At 41.2% G+C, this 24977-nt stretch overlaps 1 protein-coding gene across 8 annotated transcripts in view; it reads right to left on the bottom strand.

The window, feature by feature from the left end:
• Positions 1–24977, bottom strand: part of ephb2b (eph receptor B2b) — a gene marked incomplete at its 5' end in the record, with an annotated part of 170500 nt that overhangs the window by 25292 nt on the left and 120231 nt on the right. For all 8 annotated transcript variants that reach the window (XM_082532132.1, XM_082532134.1, XM_082532133.1 and 5 more), the window contains 2 exons: positions 9519–9854; positions 12302–12457. In XM_082532132.1, the coding sequence (XP_082388258.1) occupies positions 9519–9854; positions 12302–12457 (492 nt within the window). The remainder of the gene's footprint in view (positions 1–9518; positions 9855–12301; positions 12458–24977) is intronic.

The following is a 24977-nucleotide window of genomic DNA, read 5'->3' as shown; positions in this document are numbered from 1 at the left end:
GCTGCAGAGAACCATGCTATGATTTGGGGAAGATGGGGGAGGTAGCAAGAACAGGTCAGGGCTTGTAAATCCCTTTTTCCTTTCATTGTAAAAAATCAGTTTCCCTGCAGAGCAATCTCTCCCAAAGGGCTCAAAGCAGCTGGTCTTCTACCAGGCTCTCTCCTAAACAGGCTGCCACTGCTCCAGTCTCTCGACTGCCGTCCATTTATTAGCAGCACGTTGAGATGTCTTAAAGAGAGAAGCCCATATTTGCATGTACTTTTAGCATGCTGGCAGCCTGCCCTGTTTCCCCAGCTGAAAAGGATTGCGGCTTCTATATCTATAAAGATTTTCCAGCGCAGTTAAGCTACAAAAGTGAGATTTCAGTTCATCAAGCTTTAAACCATCTGCACTGGAAAAGATTTGCGGACTTTAACGCACTCACACATCTATAAGCTAATTCTAAAATAGGCGATTCAGAGGTTTGACCAGTTTTCAGATGCTTGCAGAGGTTAGCGTTTAATTCTAATCCAATATATAAAATCTGCAGGCAGAAGAAATGCAAGCCAGGTTAGTATATGTGGACAGAGGGAGGGAGGGATATTTATACATTTTATAATCAAAACCAGTACATCTCTTTAGTGACTGCATGTTGGTGGATCTAACAAGGACATGCATGGTAGTGAATGACTGTCACTACAAAAGTTGATAGACTGCGAAAATAAACCAAGGGCAATCTTATACCAGACGGTTTCATGTGTTGTATATAAACACAAGAGAAACTGTCAAAGCTGCTGCCAAATCACACGGATTCTTAAAATTCTTAAAAGTTTTCTTTTAATACAACAAACTTTGTACATTCTCACCCACCCATTTCAACTGTTAAACACTTCAGATGGACTAAAGAATACAATATGTGTGTTGTTTGCTTCTGTGGGCAGACTTGGGCATTACAAACAAAGTCTGAGCTGTCTGGCACAAGGATATGCGTGGAATTACATTTGTGTCAAAAGCAGCACGCGAGATAAAACATGAGCGCGAGAAAATAACTTCATTTCATAGACGCAGGTATTCATTGCCTCTCTCAGAATTCAATTCCTCGCTTGTAAATTCAACAACCCGTACACGTAGAACAGAGTTATCATACTTTTATTTCATACTGCCTTTTTGTTTTTAACTCAGTTTAGTTTCAGTTAGTTAGATTTTCCTGTTTCGGTTTAGTTTGTATTGTTTGGAAAAGTTTAGTTTTAGTTTTGTTTTTATTAGTTTCAGTGTCTTATTTTATTTATCATTATTATCATAATTATTACTATTACTATTATCATCATCATCATCATTATCATTATTATTATTATTATTATTATTATTATTATTATTATTATTATATGGAGGACGTGTCAGAGGCCAAAATTTAGGAAAATTTGTACAGATATTACAATAAAAAGTTGGCTCCGGATATCTTGTGGATATCCAGAGTCTCATTAAACAGGTCTATCAGGTTTAGGTTAACATGTTAAGCCATAATAACTGCGTTATGCTATATTTGTGCACTCTTGTCATGACAGACTATAGGAGTGCAGTGGTTTCAGTCTCTTTTAAAGATTTCTTCAGTATTAAAGTGATCTGGTCATAATTGTCAGCACTTCCTTGGCTACACACACACACACACACAAAAAAACAAAAACAAAAAAAAAACAGCTGATAGTTAATTCCTACCAAAATGTCTGTGAATGTTCTCAGTCAAGGAGCTTGGAAAGAAGTCCAGAAGTCCGTAAAGAAGTCCAGATGCTTTTCTTTCCAAGATCCTTAGACTTAATTCACCAACTTTATTTTGTAGGTTGTGAAGAAGTACAATATGAAACAGTGCCCATGTTGCTACCCAGTGAATCTCACTTTCAAATGGTAAATTGATCGCACCAGGCACAGAGGTTATGGTGTCACTGCTTCGAAAGTGACGAATCACATTAGTTTCCTTCTTCCTCAGTGCTCCACCCTCCCGACTCTCAAAAGTCAGATTGATCTGCGTGAGTAGAATTCAGCTTCGTGATCAGAGCTGCCTGCGAGAGTGTGAATCCGCTGCAGAGTTTGCCAAGCAGGCGCACTCATGTGAATGATGAGTTCTCTCTGAATTCAGTCCATACGAGTTGCTGAATTTATGTACAGGAAATTACAAAGTAATTTAACTGTTTGTGATAATGAATATCCACACTTGTGAAATGAAATGATTTGTTCTTGATTTTGTTTTTCCTCGCACACCACTTTTGACAAATATAATTCCACAGGTGTGGAATTAAGTTCTTGACACACACAGCTCTGAGAGGAACTGAAGGAACTCCATTTAATCAGCACTCTAATTTAAATGTATTTAAACAAGTTCTAAACTGCCATCTACAAGGAGAAAAACTCCAGAAGCATGTCAGTGTTTTACAGGGTTGGAATGACCAGGCTGTTCTCATTCCCTGGGCACCATACACTGCTGTAGTTAAAAATGCTGGCATCAGAGATACGCACAAGGTGTGTTTTGGCATCAGGGACTTGATGAACCAGGCTGTGGAAAGAGTGATTTAAATCTGATCCCCTGGCATCACATTTAAAGCAGGGCATGGTTAATGAGAGGCATATTTGAACTTAAACCTAACTGTGAGTTTTTGGTGCCTAAACCTAGCCAGCAAGTAAAAATGCAAGTAAATATGAAATAGTGTGTATTGTGCAGTCTCCTGACATGTTTAGGACTTAATCCACCAGCACCTATCTGATCTCCAAATACAAACTTTATTTAATATCTTTCTGCTTTCAGTGTACTGAATTATCTACACCGTGGGACACCTTGTGTGCATATCTGAAACCCAAGTAACATCTAAGAGAAGAGCAAAAACGTAATGCACTGGGATAAAAATGTGTTTAAAAGAGTGGATAGTGTAACAACGTGAAGATATGAAATCCAGTATGGTGTGACATCCTTCAAATGGAGATCTGTTTAAAGATAATTTATTTGACAGCGATTTAAGCAGTGTCCTGATTTACTATCACTCTCATTTAACAAATCTGAATATGTACGAGGATTTACACAAGTTCTGTCAGTTCCTGTCACTCCCACTCAGTAGCTCAGAAGTAATGATTATCTAAAATAAAGAAGATGTGTAAATTGCATTTACTACACCTGCTTCATTTCTGTGTCAATGAGCAGCAATGACTTCTGTCTTTACATTGAAGTCATTCTTATCTGCATAGTATGAAGTTGTTATAATGAGTGGCGCACAATAGCACAGTTTCCAAAAGATCATCTCACATTATAAAGTTCCTGACCCCAATTTACAGTTAATACGTTCAAGTGGATGAGAGTCTGCAGCTTGTGTGTTCAGTATGATCCGTGCGAGCGAATCAAGGCTACATTAAAAAATGAGAGGTATTCATGACGTGCGAGCAGGAGCGGGGGGAAGGTGGCGTGTCACGATCACACCAGAAATTCCAGACGGGAAGAAGACAGTTGCTCAGACAGTGACAACTTTGTTTTCCAGCCGCCTTCAAAGGAATACTTGGTGTACATGACTGCAGGAATTTGAGTGTGTTTTGTAAACAGAAAGGTTGAGCGGGGACACAAAAAGAGAGGATCAGGGAGAAAGTCAAAAGAGACAAAAGCGGGGAGTGGCACCGAGTTTATCATAAATCCATTTGCTTAATTGACGAAGTTAACTCCATAAAGTTTATAGAAAATCACTTAGAAAACAGCGAGCTGATTACGTTGTCACCCCTTTTTGCTTCATGACCTTTATTTATTATCTTTTTTAATTATCAGAGCTTCATGCTCTTGAATGTAAAAAGTAAATAAATGATTGCACGCTCAGTCATTTATGCACCTCAGTGTATAGCTAATACACTCAATGTTAATGAATAATGTATTCACGTTACGCTCAGTTTGACAGCCCACAGACCAAAAGATCATGGCCTTTTCACCAAGATGCATATACAGCTGAGGTGTTTTTTCTGTTCTGCTTTCCTGTATAAATGGAAATGAGAGGGAAAAGATCCATAAAATCTACCCTGAAAAAAAAAAATTCAAATGACTACTGAAAGATTTATGAATAAAATCAATTAGTTAACTAATTTAGAGAATCCATGTGCTAATTCTCTTCTGGGGAGTCATAATTAAATTCTTATTGCTTATTTAAAGCCTGTAGCTGTGGCTCAGGTAGAGTGGGTTTCCAATAATCGCAGGGTTGGCAGTTCGATCCGTGGCTTCTCAACATGCTGAAGTGTCCTTGGGCAATACACTGAACCCCAAGTTCCTCCTTTTGGCTCAGTATCAACAAGCACATGAATGTGGTTTATGTATGGGTTGCTGGCTTACTACCAGAACAGCCTTCTCTCAAGGCTCTGTCAGTACTGAGGTCCAGGTGCATACTGAGGCCTCCTGTCTGTCTGCCTGGCTGACCTACACTGGCACCCACCATATGTGCCCTTCTCAACACCTTCTGTCACTGTCACACTGCGTGGCATGTATACCGGTGGTCCCTGTCTGACTCTCAGTTTATTTTCTATTTTTCAGCTTGCATCTCTGGCATTTTGCTGATACTGAGCTGCTGCTCCACTGAGAAAATTTCTAAATATTTTATCTCAAGTTTGTTTGATTTTTTTTCTTACCTTGGTCTGTTAGTGATGTGAACTGCATATGCATGAGGATGTATTATAACTTTTTAAGATACTATATAGTGAATGAAGCACACATAAGGCTTTTCAAACAGAAACACTTTTTTAAAATGTTACGTTTCAAGTCTGATCGATAAAAATGCCACTGTACTAAACAAAGGCAGTCAATCAGTGGCCGTGGCCCAAAAATAATATATCTTTTGTAACGGGTTTCAGTGCCCTCAAGTTAACAACGTAGTAGCCACATTGGCTTTTTGGTGTACTGACACATTCTGGCGGTCCCAGCTGGCTCTGTACCAGTGCTTTTCACACCATGGCCCAATGGAGCAGCAAAGGACTTGGTAGCCTGGTTACAGTGGACCTGGGCAATTTGGACCATAATTAAGTCATAAATCTTCTCTAGACCATATGAAAAGGCTGCACCCGATTACACGCTGCCCCCACCGCCACCCCACCCGGGTTCCCTCGCACAATCAGCCAGTTCACCTGATAAGAAACCAATTCAGTTCCTCTGCTTTTCAATAGCATTAGCAGCAGCTCACCTTGAGTTAATGAAACGCCTAAACAAATATGTCCTCTGAAATCTAATATACTCAACCAGAATGCAATATGGCAAACACACTGAGGATATGGAGATCTCATTCATCTGTCTGCAGAATACCGATAAGTACTCACTGAGGTAAGAGATGATCTCTATTCTATGCACTGAAATTGATGATACAGCATATCTAGAGTAAGCTATAACATAAATGTCAGTTCTGTTCTTAGCTATTATTTATTCATGTCTTGTCTGCATACAATAACTGGATGGATTTCTCATAAAATCCCTACTGACATAATCCCAACTTCAACCAGTCTCAAGCAGAACCAATTTAAAGGGCCGCCTGGTCACTCTGGCTTGGCAATGGTGGTTTATTTAAAAAATGAGGCAAAAATCACAAAACCTAGGAAATGAAAACATCTAAAATATACTGATAACGCTGCTATTTGTCTGTGTGGCTACTACAAAACAATGTAATTTGCCTTATTGCTACATCTTTTTGCTTCACCTTACTGCTACTTTCATTTGACTGAAATCTACTAAGTTAAAGATTGAGTCAGACAAATGAAAAGCTCCCCAAGAATACAGTGAGATGTAAAACAAAACTGCAAGTTGGTGCAGAGTGAGAAATTCTCTCTGGACAGTCATGCACAGTCATGAGTATACTGACAAAAACTGGATTTGCTGGATATAACCTCTTTTTTTCACAATGCACGTGTTCAGTAATTCACTGCTTAGAGGAGGTAATGACACACTTGTTGTAAATCTTCTTACCAAACATAAGATGGACAAATATAAAATCTATCCTCACCGCATAATGTTCAGTGCACAGAAGAGCAATCTCTTTAAAAGAGCTGAACTATTTTGGGGCATTTGTCTAGTTTACGTCTGTTTGCTTCTTTTTTTCCTTCCTAGGTTAGATTAACTAATGAAATGTAATGAAATGATTATTTTACTTATTTAAAAAATAATAAATAAACATGACTTCCCTTTCCTGTCTAACTCTTTGCCCATAAAATATTTGCACAGAGTAGTGACTTGAAAGAAACTGCAGTTAATAAATGAAATTGCAGGCCAATGGTGAACGTGATATATACAGATGTTTTTCATATTTTTTGGAAGACAAGGTAGACGACTAAGTTGTTGCTAAGTCAGGCACTGAATACGCTAGCAAGAAATCTATTCACTTTTTTTCTTGGCCTTGTGTTGGCAGTACAAGCCACACATTCACACACTATTTTATTCTATGCACACCCTGCTGTTACACAGACTAATGGAGGCATCCTGGGATATTTGGAGTTCAATACAGTATTTTACCAAAGGAAACTTTTACTTGTATACCCACTAACTCCTGAGCTAGACCCTCAATTTCTTTATTCTCCCCCTGAAAGGAAGGGAGGGAGTATGTAATCGGTTGTGCTTGTTTGTTTGTCCATTTGTTAACATTCTAGCAGCCCTAGTTTTCAAGATATCATTTTCAAATTTTGTGCGATGGTAGATACAGCTCGAGGTGATTTAATCTTGGTGAAAATTAGGTCAAGGTGACACCAAATTTGAAGAAACAGTAAAAACTTTATTTTACCCACGTATTGTCTTCACACTTTACAACAATTTAGCAGGCTTTGGTGGTCACAAGTACCTTTGTTGGCTAAGCATAGTTAACACCCAAGGTCAGAACTGGCTTGAAAATAAATCACAGCAAACGATATTGAGTAATATATCATATGGAAGGGCATGGCGAGAGCCTTTTTATTTTTTCAATATGACACCCTATGACATCACAATGGCACCATAACAGGCTGACATCGTCATATCGTAATAATAAAAACTAGAAATATCAAAAGTTTTAGTATAGCCCTTGTCCTGCAGGGAGAGTTGCACTCTGAGTGCTCTGGTTTCATTTATAATATTGTTCCACACCCAGTATCAACTATCAGTATAACTAATTTAGAATATGTATACATATAGTGCACCACAAAATGTTTGTGAGGATGGTCTTGTGGCATAACTACAGATGCATTACCCAGAAATGGCTTTTTCGCTGCTGTAAAGCATCTCTTTTGCAACTCTCTGCCTGATTTCCAGTGCATATTTCATGTCCCATATAAGTAACATATAAATACAGTGAAGCCAAAGTAAATGGCTTAAGTGTGACTCATTATTACAAAAAAGGCTTAGAGGCACATTTCAAGGCTTCTGCGTATTGCGCACAATACAAGGTTTGGGGAATTAGTCATACGCTTATAAAACAGGCTCAAACGGCATTCAGCCCAGAATTTGCTTTTGTGTGGCATTACACTGTGTAATCAAGCGCCACACTTTCCAGGGCAATCATGTCCTTTATCACAGAGGAACTGTCGCCAACCACCTACAGAGTGGGAGGATAAGCCCTGTAGGTAATAGCGTGTGGTGGGTGCTTGATTGGGTATGGAGAGTGAGAAGTTTTGCTCACGCCCCCCCCCATACCCCACCACCCTTTACACCAACAAGTCATAGCAGAAGAGGCAGCCATCCGTACAAGTAATGAGACACACTTTTACGCCACTTGCTTCAAATTTTCTTTTTTGTCGCTTTCACAGAACGCTCTAGCCGATGGTCCAAAGCAGGTCGGATTTACATGCATGTATCTACAAAAATTCATAGACTCTGGCTTTTGTTTTCTCCATCTCACGCTCTCATTTTCATTGTAAGGGGAGGCATAAAACTGCCTGAGTTAATTAGGGGTGACACGATGTTTATGTAACCTCCAAGCCTCACAAACCAGACGCAATTATGGCCTCCAGTCCCTGTGACCCCAGCCTGTAGCGTAGCACGGCAAAACTCCAATCCTGTGTCCCTGGAGTGAGCAGTAAGGTGATGGGGGAAGGTGGGAACGTGGACAGGGGGGGAGCAAGAGTTGAGTTCTTTTCACAGCTCCATCTGACGGGAGCTCTTGCTGCCTAATCCAAAGTGACGGATACTTCAGTGGAGAGGGCACAGAGCCCCCCAATTTCCGCCAGGACCCCTCGGCAGGAGAAGCAGAGAAGCCAAGGGTTGGGGTGGCAGACTTATTGTGGCCCAGTGAGACAGAGTGGGGCAGGGGCCTCATTACAACGCTTAACTGCACTCACAGGCCCTCATTAACCCACCACACCAGTGACTCAAATCAAAACAGACAATAAAAAGAGGTCTGTGCTTGAATAAAGGCCTCTGTTTTAGTGTGACAGAGTTTCAGCATTGTAACGGAGCACTTTATGGAGCTTTTAAACAAACAAATCACATACGTTTGTTACAACGGGTCACTTTAAATAAAGGATTTCCCTCTTGTAGATATCATCATTCAACTTGCATACAGTTCTCTCGTTGTTTTTCTTTTTTTTAAAAAGGCACAAGGAATTTATGATTCAAAAATGAAGGGCACCAACATGGTGCTGTAAGAAGCGCATTTATAAGACTGCCTGCAGTGCAAAGGCATGGATGATGAGTGATGACAGACACCTAAGCCTGCTGCCAATGGAATGCAAAGCCAGTGCAAAGATTAAGTGCAGGCTGTATCCCTCCGCTCATCAGTGCTTTGGGAAACGAAGCTTAGCCCGCCAAATGATGCGTTTCATAGACACAATTAAAGAACAAATCAATTCAGCTGCCTCGGTAAAATAATCAGAGATGCGGTGGCTGAATTTGGCTGCAATTGCATAGTGGAAAGCTTGGAAAGCGCCAACCATTGCACAAGAATGATTAAATAAGATTTTGATTTCTATAAAATCCTAAAGATTACAACGTTGCCCCACTTATCAAGATGTTTTATATTAACATACTAAAATACTGGTTTCTCGTTCATTTATGAAGGTTTTTTTAGTCTACAAGGTAGCTCATACATTGCGATACTAGCCTTGCTTTTATTACTTTTTTAAAAATATAATTCCACAACCAAGTGGCTGCATGCGTATAAAGCTGTAATCACTGAACCGCAGATGAAGTGGGGAGACAGCAGCAAGCCTGCTCTCAGCTCCTCAGTCTGAAATACATGGTGATGAGGTCACACTGTAAAGACCAGCAGGCCATCACATTCTGTCTGTCACATCATCAACGGCACTCTCCTTCCCATTTACAGCCCTTAATCTGCATACATCACCATGCAGGAAAGAAACAGACATAGTGGAGCTTTATGTGCTCTGCATTATGTGCTTGTAGAGGGGTTTGAGCAATGAAGAGGTTCTCTACAAGGAGTGTGTGACAAAGGGGAGAAGTACAGAAATAAACACAGTGAGAAGAGGAGAGAAGAGAAGAGAAGAGAAGAGAAGAGAAGAGAAGAGAAGAGAAGCCACATGGGGAGTATAATGTGCAGAAAAAGACAGATGGGTCCACTTACCAGCCTGGTTAGTGGTAATGTTGACTGAGGCATACTGAGGGGAGTAGGGGCTCTGATCTGACACCCCGTTGACAGCCTGCACCTCAAACGTGTACTGTGTGTGGGCCAACAGGTCACTAATGTAGACCCGAGTTTCTGTCAGGCCCAACTGGCGGGGTAAAAACTGAACGTTGTCCCCACATCGGGTGCACCCTCCTCGGCCTCCGCCACAGCTTTTGCAGATGATGTTGAAGACTACATCCTCGCGGCCCCCTGAATCTCGAGGGGGCATCCACTCCAGCATTACAGAGGTTTCATTTACGCTGGAGATCACATTTTGCGGCGCTGAGGGGACAGCTGGAAAACACATAAATGTGTGCATTTATTCTAAATGCTGAAAAGTGCGAAGAAAAATTAATCAATAAAAAGGGAAAGAACACTTCAAGAAACAAATGAAAATGTAAAGAGGATCCAAGTCACTATTTTGACTCCAATTTTTGTCACATTACAGCCTTTACTTTTTGTGGGAAGGGGGGGGGGGGGTTCAAACTGGAGCAAAGTAAAAATATAATAACTATAAAGTTGATGCAAAAATGAAGCCAGGCAAGACTTACCGACTAACAGGCTAACTTTATCATTTCATTTAGAGTTGGTCCTGTTTCATGAAGTTTGTTATTGAAATTATAATACGAAGCCCCCTGAACCAAACAAAGCAGTAATTTAAATGTAAAACAAATGTTTTCCAAACATGAACTCATTGCGTACTTATTTCTAATATAAATCATCATTTTTCCAGAAGGATTTTCCTAATCTTAAACACAGCTTAATTGTAGCATTGGCACATCATCTTCTCGATTCTCGTTCTTTTGTTTTGTATTTTTCCATTTTTCGGATAAGACTTTTTGTTTTCTTTTTTTTACTAATGCAACATCAGAGGTGGTTTCCCAAAAGAGCCCACCCAAAGAATACACATGGAAATCAGCTTTCAGCTGTACCTAGCACAATACTTGTATTGTGCATTGTCACTTTTTAATATCTAATAATCAGTGATTAAAAAATTCTATAGAGATTTGCAATAGCATTGCAATATATACACAAATGTTGCAGCGTTTGCCATTAAATGAAAATTGCTTCTAGGTGGACCAGTGATGTATGAGGATCATGGACAAAAAAAAGGGAAAGAAAGACGATGAAATGTGTTTTTATTCATTATGTTATTCAAGCCAAACCTTTAAAGACATTTTTAGTTCTATATAGAATTGGTGTAATTTTGGGATGGAAGTTGTATTGTGTCCTTGATGGTGTGGAGGGCAAAATTACCAACCCTATTTAAACAGGAGCAGAGAAAAAGCCCGCAAAGATACTGTACAGTCATTTTGAGGTCCGTGCTGACTGCATTCCAAGCTGGCAGCGCCTCTTCCCTCGGGATGCCCATTTACACTTTCTCATTTTCAATGCTGGTGTCCACTCCATCAAGTGTTTTCTTAACATCTATTCTTGACAATTTTCTCATGGAGCATCGTATAGAGTTACTGCAGCGGAGAGAAACCTACTGTTTCTCCTATTGAGACATTCTTAGCAGCTAGGCATTATAGAGTGGAAACTTTCCACATGGTGCTACATGTTGAGTGACAGGCCAAACAAACAAACAATGAGAACTGTTTAGCTTTTACAGACATGTGCACCTAATTATGGTAGACGTATCCTCCAGGACTAATGAGATAAACAATTCCACTCCGCCCACAACATCCTAAAATCTGAATCGATCATTTCTTATTTAACCTCGTTTTAATTGGCAGCAATTAACAGATCTCTGGCTCTGGAAGAAAGCCCACTGGAGTGCCCTTCTTGGTGTCTCTTATACATAGAAACATAACTCCTCCTTGGCATCTCCTTCCTGGGGAGGAGGACTAATATCCGCCCCATTAGCTGGCGGGCCGCTCTGATGGGCCCATTCCCTTGCTTTAATCAGGCCGGGCCCTGCTGCTCTTAATACGGGTGACGTGACGCTGTTGCTTTCTCATTCACAACAGCTGCTCAACTCCCAGAGCCAGGCTTATGCAAATCTCCTTTGTTGGAGACCATCAAATCTTTTCCCTCCTCTCTCTGTTTCAATAGACAGAGGGGGAGTGTGAGGAAAAAAAATACTATCGAAGCATTGATAGAGGCTTTTTTATCCCACTTTCTCCCATTTTGTTTTAGTTAGACTGCGCTCTATGCAGTAATTCCGTCTTTTTCAAATACACGCACCCATTCTCCCTCAAATTCCTCCTTCGTGTCTTTCTGCATGTCTTTCCCTCGCACTTTACCCCTCCCTTGCTCACTTTTGCTTAGGTCTATCCCCGGCCCGTCTCTCTCGTCCAACCTCTATGTCAGTCTCAAATTCAAATTCAAACAGCTTCATTGGCATGACAAGAGAGGGTCTCGCCTCAGCTCATTCTCCAAGTCTGCCCCCTCACATAGCTATGCGGCCTGTCCCAGTAACCTCTGGTCTGGTTTGGAGTACGGACTGTGTGATGTTGAGGAGGGGCAGCTGAAGCTTGTGTGCTGGGTCAGATCTGTGGACAGCCACACTATGAGCATGTCAGCATCCCTTTCGTGTGAGGGACAGCTCTGACAGGGTTTCTGTTTGGAGTTACACAGACTACCACTGTCCTTTGATCCCGGAGCGCTTCTGCTTGTGCTTGTGACATGTGTGTGTCAGAAAGCTCATATCTGACGCCAAAACGTTTTCCATTCATGTCTGTGTATTATGTGCAAGTAATTGGCAAGTTCATATATCACAGCTTCAGTACCATACATACTTGTGCAAGGCATCTGGAGAGGATCTGAGTCGGTGCGATAGTATCCATTTCGGCAAACGCAGTTAATAGCACCTTCACTGGTGGTACGGCTGTTGATGGGACACTGCATACAGGGCTCATCTCCTTGAGTCGGCTTGAAAAAGCCTGACAGACAGGCTAAAAGAGAGAAGAGAAGAATTTTTAAAATCACAAGCAGCTGATTTTCAAAAAGCAGACTGCATGTGAATACATTTTTGTATGACTGAAGTACTAGGTTTCTATAATACTATACTTATCATTGTGGCAGTCTTAAAAAGGGTAGCCATGTAATGCCCTGTATATATGCATCCACTGCCAATGCATAGTTCATATTGTGTTATAAAAGAAAATCCATCAAGTTACCAGAAATCAAATTTAAAAACAAAAACAAAAACATACACACCATAAATCAAACAAAGATATATCAGAGCAACCCTGAATATAAACACACACTCTTGCATGCCTCTGCAGATATGGCTACATGTACGTTTGCTCTGAATTATTCACCACGCTGTAGTTGCCTGAGAAATCTCTGAAGTGCCCCGCTTCCTGTTAAGATCCCTTTTAAGGGCCTCTTTCTGGAAACATGGGAGGAAAGTTACATTTATCACAGAGACTGTGATGAACACACACACGGCTCAGCCATTAAATGTTTTATCTGTGCATCTGACTTTGTGTGGGTGAATCACAGGCTCTACCACTGGGTACATCTGTTTGCGTGTTGCCACAAGCGCCACTCATTGCTGCGATAAACAAACTAACTTAGCTGTCTATGAAATCCCCTTATCCTCCCCTTTCCAGTCACATTCCACCTAAACCTTCACTGCTTAAAAAAAATAAAATAAATAAAATAAAAATAAATAGCCTTTTTTCAGCATTTGCACCTGCACCATGTCGAGAGATTTTCTCGTATCTCGGGCCAAAAAAGCTACGGTTTTGCTTCAGGTAATCCAGCTCCCACCTGCCCCTCCGATAAAAGAATATAGAGGTGTTGAGACGGAGACATGAAATAGTAACATGAAAAATTTACACACGGGACACACTGCATATCGGTACGTTAAAAGCCCTCGGGTCTTTCGGTGCTTTTTCTGGGTAGAAAGCAAAATGGATTTAGTGCGATGAAAAGAAACAAAAGACAGAAGATGAATGCTTCCTTGCATATTTCTTTTATTTGAAAATTTAAAACTGTTGATTTATATAGGGTCCTTTTTTAAAATGCACTTCAAACAATTTCTCTTCCTCATTAAGAAAACAAGTTATCTAATTTTCTACTAGTATTAAAAGCCTTACTATTACACGACTGCCATTTCTACACTGTAAAGTTATAAAAACACAGCCATTATTTCATTCTGAGACTATACTGGCAATTACAGCTCCACTGTAGCATCTGGAATGTGGAAATATCAGCAGCTGCAACTCCCATTTAAAGGAGGTCATTTCACAAGGCAGAATTAGTCCGGATCCAATCCCAATGTTTAGATTATGCAGACACCAGTGTACTCATAGACCATACAGGCCACAGATTAATGGCCTTTTTCCCTTTTGGAACTCGACATACATTTCTCAGAGCCATCACCTTCGACCACCATGAAGAACAATTCTCTGTAGTTCAACAAATCATAATAGTTTAGCCGTATCACCTACAGACAGAGTAAAACATGCGCTACTACTTTACGAGGGGGCACTTTAAAAGAAGCTTCATTAATACAGTTTACCGTGAAAGCTAGTTTCATTAAAACTAACAAGAAACAGAAGAAATCATTTCTTTCATTCACTGAAAAAGTTACGCCTTAAAGACAAAAAGTACAAACAAACAAAAAACAGTGTTTTGTTACTGAATAGCACAAACGCCAGAATGGCAGAAAATTATTCCTGAACAAAACGGAGACAATCTTAAACATCTCCTCACTCAGTATTAGCTTTGACATGTTTTTCTACCACCGTGATTGATGGCTGAAAAATGTTTCGGGGTACAGCGTGAAACATGAGGCCTGGACATTCACCCTGCCAGTCAACGGGGTCTGTGAATGAGGCCCGGGCAACAGCTATGCGGGGAATTGCGATCGAACTTCAGCGGCGCAGTGAGGTCTATGAGAGCGAGGCGCTCTGAGGAGCAACACCAAAGGAAAAGGCATAAAGAGGTAGTCGGGGTGGGGGCGTAAGGACAGAAACAAAGAAAGGAGAGGGGCGATGTGGGGAATGGCTGTGTTTGGAGGGTTTTCAGCCAAGGATTCGAGTGCATCACTGGGCCCACAGTGAACGTACAGTATGTGCTGTAACAGTATGCAGACGGTGCATAACAATCAGAACAATGACTTGCGGAGAAAAATGGAAGTATTTAAATGATTAGCACTTATAAAGCCACATGATGCCATGCTACCACAGTGGTTGCATTTAAATACTCTGTGGCAGCTGTTGGATGGCAAAATGGTAGTTAATTCTTATTTTCCCACCAAGTCCCAAACCATCAAACATCTTTTTTTTTTTTTTACTGTCTACTGTAAGCACATTCAATTAGGCGTGGAAAAAGTTTAAAAAAGCATTCTTTGTTCATCAATTTTCAAACATTTCTACACACTTACAAGTTCCTGTAACACCACAAAAGGTCAAACTGTAACCAATCACATGAGAGCAGAACAAAACTCATCATGGGCAAGTAAATAACATTTCCACTTCGAGTGACTACCTACAACAGCGTTGCTCACTGTGTTAACACCTATTCAAGTTACAAGGAGAAATGTCTGTAAAAAACATCCTATGCCATTTCAAGAGGACACTGAATTATATGTCTTGGCTTTCCTGTGTGCTTCACCAGGGCCATTATTTTGGGGAAATATTTAGGGAATTTCCATTTTACTCTCGGATGACAGATTTTAAGAGTTGCACAGTTGTCTGGTGTCAGATGTAGAGAAGCAGAGACACGGAGAGCAGTGATTAAAAATCAGATCAGAGCTTTAATTCCCTACCTCCCTGCCTGCCCGGATTGCTGCTGCTGAGCTGTTTGATCATCATGCTGGCAGTCTTGCTCAACATGTGAGAACTAAAGGCTGTTATTTTGGATGCTCCTTCAAACTTCAGATATCCTTCTGGCAAGAAAGGTTTAATTACTGCAAGAATATTCATTGAAAAGGGCTCCTCTGTTGCTCCTGCTTCCTATACACACACTGCTATTAATATCATCAATGGCAGCAATCAAACATGCCAAGTTTTCCTATTAGATCTCTGGAGACTGTGAACGTGGATTTTTGGAAATGGGACACACAATAAAACGTGGCAATAAGTCAAGAACAAAAGCCGCATAGAAAAGCTTTAAGGGAATTTATAAACACTTCAGACTCAATTTAGTGGTAGCTGTGTCAAAAGGTCCAGATCACCCCTAAAATTGGTTCCAGGCACACAGCAGGCACGTTCGCTCTTAAATCCCAAATTTGAAAAATACGTGAAAACCTCTGCCAGCAGGGCGAGATAGTTTTGTTATGTTACGTGTTCATCTGAAGAACGAGTATTGCATTACTTTAATCTAACAGTAAGTCTTAAATCGTAAACTGAATACCTTGCCCCATACACACATACCAAACCCCCAGCTGCTCGTGTCTGCCTATGTTTATGGCTTCCAATAATATATAGTGACATAAAAGCTTTAATTAGGGTTTTCTGCTCGACTCACTGAATAAAAATAGTTGTGCTGGAGCTGTGGGGTAAGGTAAGCCACTGCGCTAGGGTGCTAGTCAGTTTTTACAGCAGGTAATTTGCTGGTTGTTTCAAAGGTTTCCTGAATATTATAGCCGAAAGATTTATAACGCACTGAAGAGGAGACCTGTAGCTAAATCCACTGTGTGTGCATGTATTTATATGTGGGAGGGAGCAGGGAACCATGTTAAAAGAGAGAAGAGGGTTGAAAGCTCAGAGTATGACAGAGAAAGGAAGGGAGTGTTGTTTTCAGTGGCAATGACAACATGAATGGCTGCGCTGGCCTGTCCCCTTTGTCCAAATCAAATGTCTCTCTCTCTCTCTTGTGCGCGCGCGCGCGCGCACACACACACACACACACACACACACACACACACACACACACACACACACACACACACACACAGACACAGACACACACACACACACACTTTCATATCTAAATGAGGACATCTAATTGACATAATGGTTTAAAAATGGCATTTTGTCCCCATAAGGGACGTTTTTGGTCCTCACCAACACAGTACACACACACACACACACACACATACACACACACACACACACACACACACACACACACACAAAGAGACCAAACAAAATCAGGGCCTTTGACATTTCCATCATGGCTTCCTGGGAATTTGGTCACAACCAGACAATCAGTTGGGAGATACAGGTAATCCAGTCTATAAACCCCATATCTATTGTAAAAGATTAAAAATAAATAAATAAAACAACCCAGCACTTCTCCAGCCTCCGTCTCCCACCATCTCTCATCTATAGCGTGCACAACAGCAGCCTTCTTTGTCCAGGAGGATGGGCCATCACAGCAAAAACAGCACACCCTTCAAGCCCCCTCCCAACTCACTCTTTTCAGGGCCCAATCCACCCTCCCCAAAACTGCTTTATTTGATGAACACACCATCAAAGAATAGACAAGGGAGATAAAGACAGGCAAGGGGTGTGTGTTCATGTGTGGTGTTCAAGGTGTAAAAGAGAAAAGGCTGGAGGGGTGAAAAAAAAAGAAAAAAAAGACAGAGGTGCTAGGTTTTGTGTGCACAGCAGGAAAAAGTGCTGAAAGCGGTGAAAATGGGCAGCGTCAGAGGGATTGTGTGTGTGTGTGTGTGGGGGGGGGGGATTTCCCTGTATTCCTCTGTGACCAAAGAGGCCCCTAGAGCGAGCCATGGACAAGTTTGGGCTTCCATTTGCTTTGGTGCTGTCCGTAAAAACTACATGAATCACTGACGGGACAAATTAGAGGCTTATATAAAGAGATTTGTTCTTTTTACAAGAGAGACCAACGCTCATTCAAAGGCCTAAATTAGATTAAGACAACCTGTTAGCTTTTGCAATGGCTTTCTCATTACCTTTACTATCATTCAGCCACAAATATAGACTATCAGCCCTTGAACTGGTCACATCTGAGTGGAGTGTAACCTTGTGAAATGTCAGTCACAGCCACAGATAAACTATAGTGGAGCAGCCACGAGTTGCGTGTCTGTTCTTGGGACCGAGGACAAACCGGCTTGCCCCCCTCTGCTTCAGCACTTCCATGGGGAACACTAGACAGCACTGTTTGCAACACAGGGTCTCTGCAATTCAATTAGGAACGCAGTCCTCCTGGCCATCTAATTCAATCAGGCTTGTGTGAAAGCTATTAGACAACTGGCATTCGCTTCACTCCACACACACATACATATGCACACACACACTGGCACACAAATGATATATTCATTTCTCCCTGTAGGTTTCCATGTCTGGTGCAATTAACAGGTCTGGGGCTCTGTGTGGCTCCTCACACTGTGAGCCAGGACAGTGCCAGTGTGTGAGGGTAACCACTGATGAACTCCAAGGTGTAAATCAACCCACACTCAAACTCAAGGATACCACAGGGTCATTTAAATGGGGTATATTGTAAGAAACTCCTGTCTGATATTCAACTTTTATAACTAAGGCAGGTCAGGAAAACTATAACAAAATTTATTCACTAGATGGGTGAAGAGGCTAAACATACACGTTTGCTGATCTTACATACATACATTTTTGCGACTTTGTGTGCTTATGTACTCACAAAGGTGACTGGACTCATGCATCCTGGGGTATGAGAGGACAGCAGAATGATTTTTCCCACTATGTACCTCAGCATTTTGCTCTAAGCTGTGTTTCCTATGCAGTTGTCACAGAGCTCAGATCCCCAATCCCCCTCCCTTCAGCAGAGTCCTTTGAGACAGATTAGGAGCCGAAGTGAGGAGCAGATTAGCTGGGAATGTGGGGCACCTGGGAAATGAGCTCCGAGGGTGTAGGCACCTTAGGAGGGCTAAGACCCAAAGCACACATACACACAAACAGGACCTGTACCGTACCTACTCCCAGGAAACTCATTTAATCCATCTTCTTCTGATGCACATACATCAACACATAAATAAGTAGAGGCCGTAAAGCAGAAAGCTACTAATAAACCCCATCTGGCCATGGCCCAAAGGACAATTTCAGCTCATACTTCAAGGGCTTAACCTTATATGTGCCACGTATATGAGGCTCACCATCACAAGGTTTGGTATTTACAAGGACAAAAAAAAGTTTTCAGAATGTCAGCGGCAGCTAAAAATATTCTGCAAGGGAAATATTCATCATGTAACAACTGGTGTAAATTAATTTCCAACTAACTGACCTTATTTCTTATTATCTCTTTAACGTTGGCCATAAATAACACAGGGGAGCAACAAGGCACAGATATAGTACATATTACGCTCAAGTATTTTTGGTCTCTTTTGAATTTTTTATAAAGCAGATTTTGATAAAGTAATTTGTATTTTGTTAACTATAATCACAGTTGATTTTTGGAAAATATTGCATACATGTACGCAGCTGGGGATAAAACGGATTTTTCTTTCTGGCTCCAATTAATTGGACAGATATGTTTTAATTAATCTATTCAACTTAATTCTTTTAAGACATCAGAAATTTTCTGTTGAAAAAGGCCTCAACACGGTTCCAGTCCCAACCCCCAAGAGATATTCAGTTTAAATTATCATAATACAGAAAAGCTGAAAATCTTTATTTGAGAAACCAGAAGCCGGAAAAAAAAAAGGCTTTTTTCCAAATTTAATATTTTCAAACAACTGATGTACTTTCAATTGATTAATTAAATTTTTAACTCGAGTCATATATCAACACTTTGGTGCAACACTAAAGTACGCACACCATGAGTACACCACTGCACTCAAACACTCAGCGTCTCTGCAGAACATCATTCCCATGTGGCACATGTTAGCTTCTTGACTCATACAACATTGGCAGATTGGCCCTCTGTTCAAGACCACAACGCTCTCAAGACGATCATCGGGTCATAAATACCAAAGCGGGGAAAAAAAATCAGTGAAAACTATCTTAACCACAGTATTTCCATACTGTCTGATAACTACCATCTGTCAATAAAGGAGGAAACAGAGATGAAAGGAAAGTATCACTGGAGCCATGCATGCTGCACAGTAATAATGTCTGGAATTTTCACTGCACTCTGTTTTTTCATCTTTTCCCACTTTTTTCAGTAGGGGAGGGAAAAAAAGAAGATGCACAAATGGTGAAATTACAGGCATCTGAGCCAACACATATACACACAGGGTCGAAACATGAACAAGGCTAGAGGGTGGGCGGTTGGGGGGAATAAAGCGGAAAGGGTCATTTCATGCAGGCAGATCACTTGACAGCTTGCTCTCCAGAGGATGTAGAGGTCCAATCAGGTTGCTGGTGGACCTCTTAGGTACATTGGGTTGCAGATGGTTGGGGTGTGGCAGGAGGCATGCCCCATTGTCTGCATTAATCTCTATTTAAGATGGCTTGTCAGCCTTGAGGATCCACATCACACAGAAGGTAGCTAAAATGTGTCCTATTATTTGTAGTGACAGATCATTAACAAGACTGGAAAAAAACATCCGTTAATGCAGATAATGGTATATAATTTGAAATTAGAACATGGTACTTCATAATCTGGCCACTAATTAAATGTCTGTGCTTGGAAAAAGTAATTAATTCAGTAAAAAAAAAATCTGTGGTTTATTGCAGAAGGTTCACAGATGTATGCACTTTGCTTGGTTGTTTCAAATAGCTGAATTCTAATGAGCTTTTTGCATATTTACTAATCACTGCTACAGTTGTTCTTCATTAAACCATCATTTCACAGCTGTCTTTAAATAGTTTGAAAGTTTTCAAAACTATTTAAAAGTCCGTTTAAATTCACCTTTGTTGCATAAAGTTATTTTCCCTCAGCCTTACCTAACATTGCATGCAAGCTGCAAGTAGAGACACTGAACTTTTACTGTAAGTTGACACGGCATACCAGTTATTGTGTTTGTAGTACCTCGGTGTTTATGACAGAGGAAAAAAGCTCCACCTTTCTTTTTACGTACCAGCTGAATGAGTGTGCACTGTTTCAAATTTGAGATGGGTAGGAAATTAGAAGACACAGTAGCGATCAGATGTCAGGCCGTTGAGCTGTGATCGTAGAGGCAAACAAAAGAATGTGTGCAGGCTCCACCAACCCTCGCCTGCACCTTCGTGGGAACAGATCACCTGCTGCACCACGGGATGCATTGAAAAGCACAGCATCCCTCGAAACGCAAGACTATACAGTGGTTGCAGAGTTGCTGCCTCCCCCCCTATGGAGAATTACATAGGGGGGAAAATACATTCCAAACTACTCATGCTCTATATCACAGCTCTCTAAGGCTATGAATCAGACATCTATTTTTAAAGCATTTCTGGAGGACTGTGTTTACACTACGTGCTTTCTTGAGATGTAAAGATCAATGTGTCTGAACTCCTTATGAGTTTTGACTGGGGCTGTTAGTGCTATGGCCTCCTAAACCCCCAAATGTGCCCTTTTCTCAAGGACAGCCAGTTGCTAGGGCAACAGGAGCCATTGCTATGTGAGGCAGCTTCCCCGCTCCGTTCCGCAGGCTGCACCCGGACCTTACAGCCCCGATCGTCTCAGACTGCTGATGACAGTAGGACTCGGTGAGCCCAGGAAGAGGATAAGAGGTGGAAAAGGAAGAGGCAGAAGAATAGTGGGACGAATGGATGATAAATAACCTCAGTGACCCACTGAAGACAAAAAGCACGTCGGCCTAGAATTCACATACTCATCTTCGTGAAGATAAGCAATACAGAATGACTTGTGCTGCACAGTGTGTGAAATAAACAACCTATTAAAGTTGTCCGACTGTTTTTGGAGCTTGTCTGAATTTGTAAAATACCATCAGCTTCACATTGACTTTAATCTTCCTTATCTAGTTCAACAGGCAGCATTTATTTTCTGCGCAGCACAACAGCCCCAGTAACTGGCATCCTGGCCGGTACAGGTGAGAGGCAAGCTAGGAGATGGGTAGAGGCGGTAGAGTCCTTTGTGCCTGGAGGCAGATGTAGGAAATAGCTGACAGAGGCAATCACCGGTCTGTATATGTCTTTTTGTGTGTCTGTGTTTGTAAAGGACAGCACTGAGAGCAACAGCAAGCAAGACCGAGCAAGAGAGAAAGAGACGAGGAAAGACGGGGGAGGAGGAGGGAGGCTTTACTAAAATCCAAACAAAGGCAGAAAGCGGCAGCTCCAAGCTCGGCGACAGAGGCTCCCTAAGGTGCAGTCTAGCTGATGGACAGGTGGCATAAAGGGGCTGCGTGTTGTCCAGTCAGTAGGGACAAGGGAGGTGTCACAGCAGAAGGGTGGGGTGGGGGTGGGTGTGAGGGGCAGTGGGGTGAGTGGCATTGCAAGGAGCAGCTGGTGCTGAATCCTGCCACTGTCCCTGTGTAACCCTCCAATGCACACATACAAACACACAAAGACATACCTCATACAAAGCACAATAGATAAACAGTGCCCCAAACTGGACCGTGGGTATAATTTTCAGGGGCTGGATTTCATATCTACAACCATCTCTCCCTGGAGTGTATTTATTGAAGATTATATCAATTCTTCTGACCACAAGCATTTAATGAGGCAGTAGGGAGTCCGAGTGAATTATATTATCCATTTCATCTACAAGAGAAGAAAAAAACTCCCAAAACAGCTGTAACGTGCCTATTAGGCACCTGTGCTCGCATCCATGAAGCACGTAGACACACGTCTGCACAAACAAACGTTACTTTAAAAATACATTTGTAGACAAAATATTATTCTTTCAGCCTGTCAATCAGTAGGAAGACACGTTTCAACCTTGTTCAGCTTCTTGCAAATGATAAATAAATATCAAATCCTTTTGCAGACCTTGTAAGTTGCCAAGAATAATACAAGGCAAAAGGTGTACGTTTCACATATTCTCTGCTTTGATCGCGTGACTCAAATCAGGCTTACTTGTCAAATGGATAATAAGTTCATAAAAATTCAAGTCATGACAAGCCACGGAAGACAAATCACCAAAACACGATTTTACCCGACTCAAAAGATGCAACCTCAAGGAGCAAAATCAGACATTTGCACCTACACAAAACACATCCAAAACCTCCTCCCTGCTCCATTACACCTGCACCTGAAAAGAGTGGTATTGTTGGGAGGAGATTCATTTGAAGGCTTTAATGACTGCCATTTAGAGGTGGAATACATTAAATAGTCCAATCATGGCTGCGGAGTGAGGTGATGGCCCAAGCATATTTATACTGAGTGAATACATCGACTAATTAGCCTTTAAATATGTCATTAATTCATCTAAAACAAGCGATCTCCGAGCTATTCATCTGCCTGCTCTACATCTTCTCCCCCTCTATGACTACATCCTTAACCCCGATAAAGGAGGGGCTTAGCTGGCTGGTCTCCCTTCCATTTGTCCTAATCAATGGAGACTGTTCAGCCAAGACCCGGGGGGTCAGTGAAATTAAGTATCCAGCTCACACAGAGGATCAGGCTGATTCTGGGGCAGAGGGAGAGATAGGCAAGCCCTTTGTTACCTTGGTAACTAGTCTGCTCCTGAGTTTCTCCAATCTATGCCTTCAGGCCAAGTCTTCCCTTGTTGGGGTGGCTTACACCAAAACAGCTGCTCTCTAAGAATAGTTACGCACTGTGTCCTGTTCATGGAAACATACTTTTTAACATTTTTTCATGAATGCTTGGTGTTTGTTTATGCTCATTGAATAGACAGTATTGCCTAGAACCACTGAAAACATATTAACACTGATTTGTGTGAAGTACTTGCCCTTTACCATGGATGCTCCTTGCAAAAGTATTAATATATTCACACAAAGCACTAACATGACTAACACTAACATATTCTAGCACTTTCTTGGTTCAAATCTCTGAGGTAAATAAATGGTTTTATACTGTAATTATCTCTTTTGTGGTTCACAGAATGGCAAAGCCAAAGAGAGACAGGCAGGTCTGAACACATTACATCTAGTTCGAAGACCTTTCTAAAAAAATGTTTGTAAGCGATTAACTACAAAGGGGGTTAAGAAAATAATTACTGTATATAAGGATAACCATTGATGCTTCCATGTTCCCTCGCAAAGCATCTACTCAAAGAATCCTGAATCCTCTTCATTTTCAGGAAATGCTCCTCTATGCTATGCCAGGTGTTAGCAATTTGGACTTTTTAAGGAGGAATGAAGGCCTGGTTTCAGTCTGTATTTTAGTTTTTAATTTTGTTGTCAGCCCTACAGAAACAATAACATTTGCTGTAATGGGATGTGCAGTTACACTACGTTAATGGATAAATGCATCACTTCATTGTATCTTTAATAGCATCTTTTCTCTTTACAGCATACTGGTTTTGAACCCAACATTCAAATTGTTTCATTATGGGTTGTGGCGAAAACTAATCACATCTTTATTAGATGAGATTTTTTATGTATGCCCATCACGTCTTGGAGAGTCTCTGATGAGGCTAGTCAATCATCCTCAGTTAGAGACGCTTAATAGTATGACTGAAATGCATACATGCCACACATAAAACCCTAATTCAGCGCACCTTGCCTGAAGCATAGCTTTCCACTTGGCACAATTCAACACATTCCAGTACCACATATGTGACATACCCACACAAACCAACACATATCCCCTTTGACATTAATGCCAACGTACTGAAAAGGTCATTGTACAAATATAAAGGCCTAGAAGATGCCTACAGTCGCTGTCTGAGGAATAGCTACTGTACTGTACGTAGCCATACGCTGACAGTCATGTGAGCCATCATTACCACATCTATTTGTGAGAAATTTACAGCACTGGTATAAACTTGCCTATGCGCAAAAAAAGAAAAAAAGAAAAAACAAAGACATCAGTCAGATCCACTTTTGGGTTTCTAAAGTTAGAGTGTCAGAAGTTGAGGCAGCTTCAAATGAGTTAGGGCCTGCAAAAGGACGACTGGCAGATTAGTCTTGGGTTCCTGGAGGCAGCAGGATTATCCTAGGGAGGCTAGCGGGGGTCATGTCAGTTTCACTCAGACTAAAATCCCTGTCCACAGAACCCATAAATGAAATGCCAAGTGCAAAAAAGCCAACAAAAAACAAACAAGAAACATTACACATGTTGTAGATGGTCAGAAATGCCATAGAGGTGTGCTTTCACAAAGCGCCAGACAAAGCTAAAGTAAATTTGTGTAATATCTGTGTCTTAGTCGTACAGGTTTCTGAAAATCGAATAACCTGCTATTAACAGGGGGGAGATGAAGTGCCAAAACTATTTTAGAAGATCTGGTACAATGAGAAAACAGGACGGTGGAAACACTGCTACTCTTGCTTTTCTGCTTGGAACTTTGATGAGGAAACGGGAAGGGCAGCCTTCCAAAGCCATTGATTTGTAGACCTCTTCCAACTCTCTTAACCAGAGGGAGAATATACTGAATACATTAAAAAAAACAAAACAACCTGCAGTCCTATGTTGTGATTTTTTTCAGGGGTCTTTCTTTATCAACGTACAATCTCTAGAACCCTGGCCTGACATTCACTATTATTGTGAATTAAGGTGTCAGAAAAAAACTGTTCAA

The sequence above is a fragment of the Aulonocara stuartgranti genome, assembly GCF_965226115.1.
Source record: "Aulonocara stuartgranti genome assembly, chromosome: 5".
NCBI classification, from domain to species: domain Eukaryota; kingdom Metazoa; phylum Chordata; class Actinopteri; order Cichliformes; family Cichlidae; genus Aulonocara; species Aulonocara stuartgranti.
The sequence above is the reverse complement of the archived record's forward strand: the minus strand, read 5'-3'. Positions and strand labels throughout refer to the sequence as shown.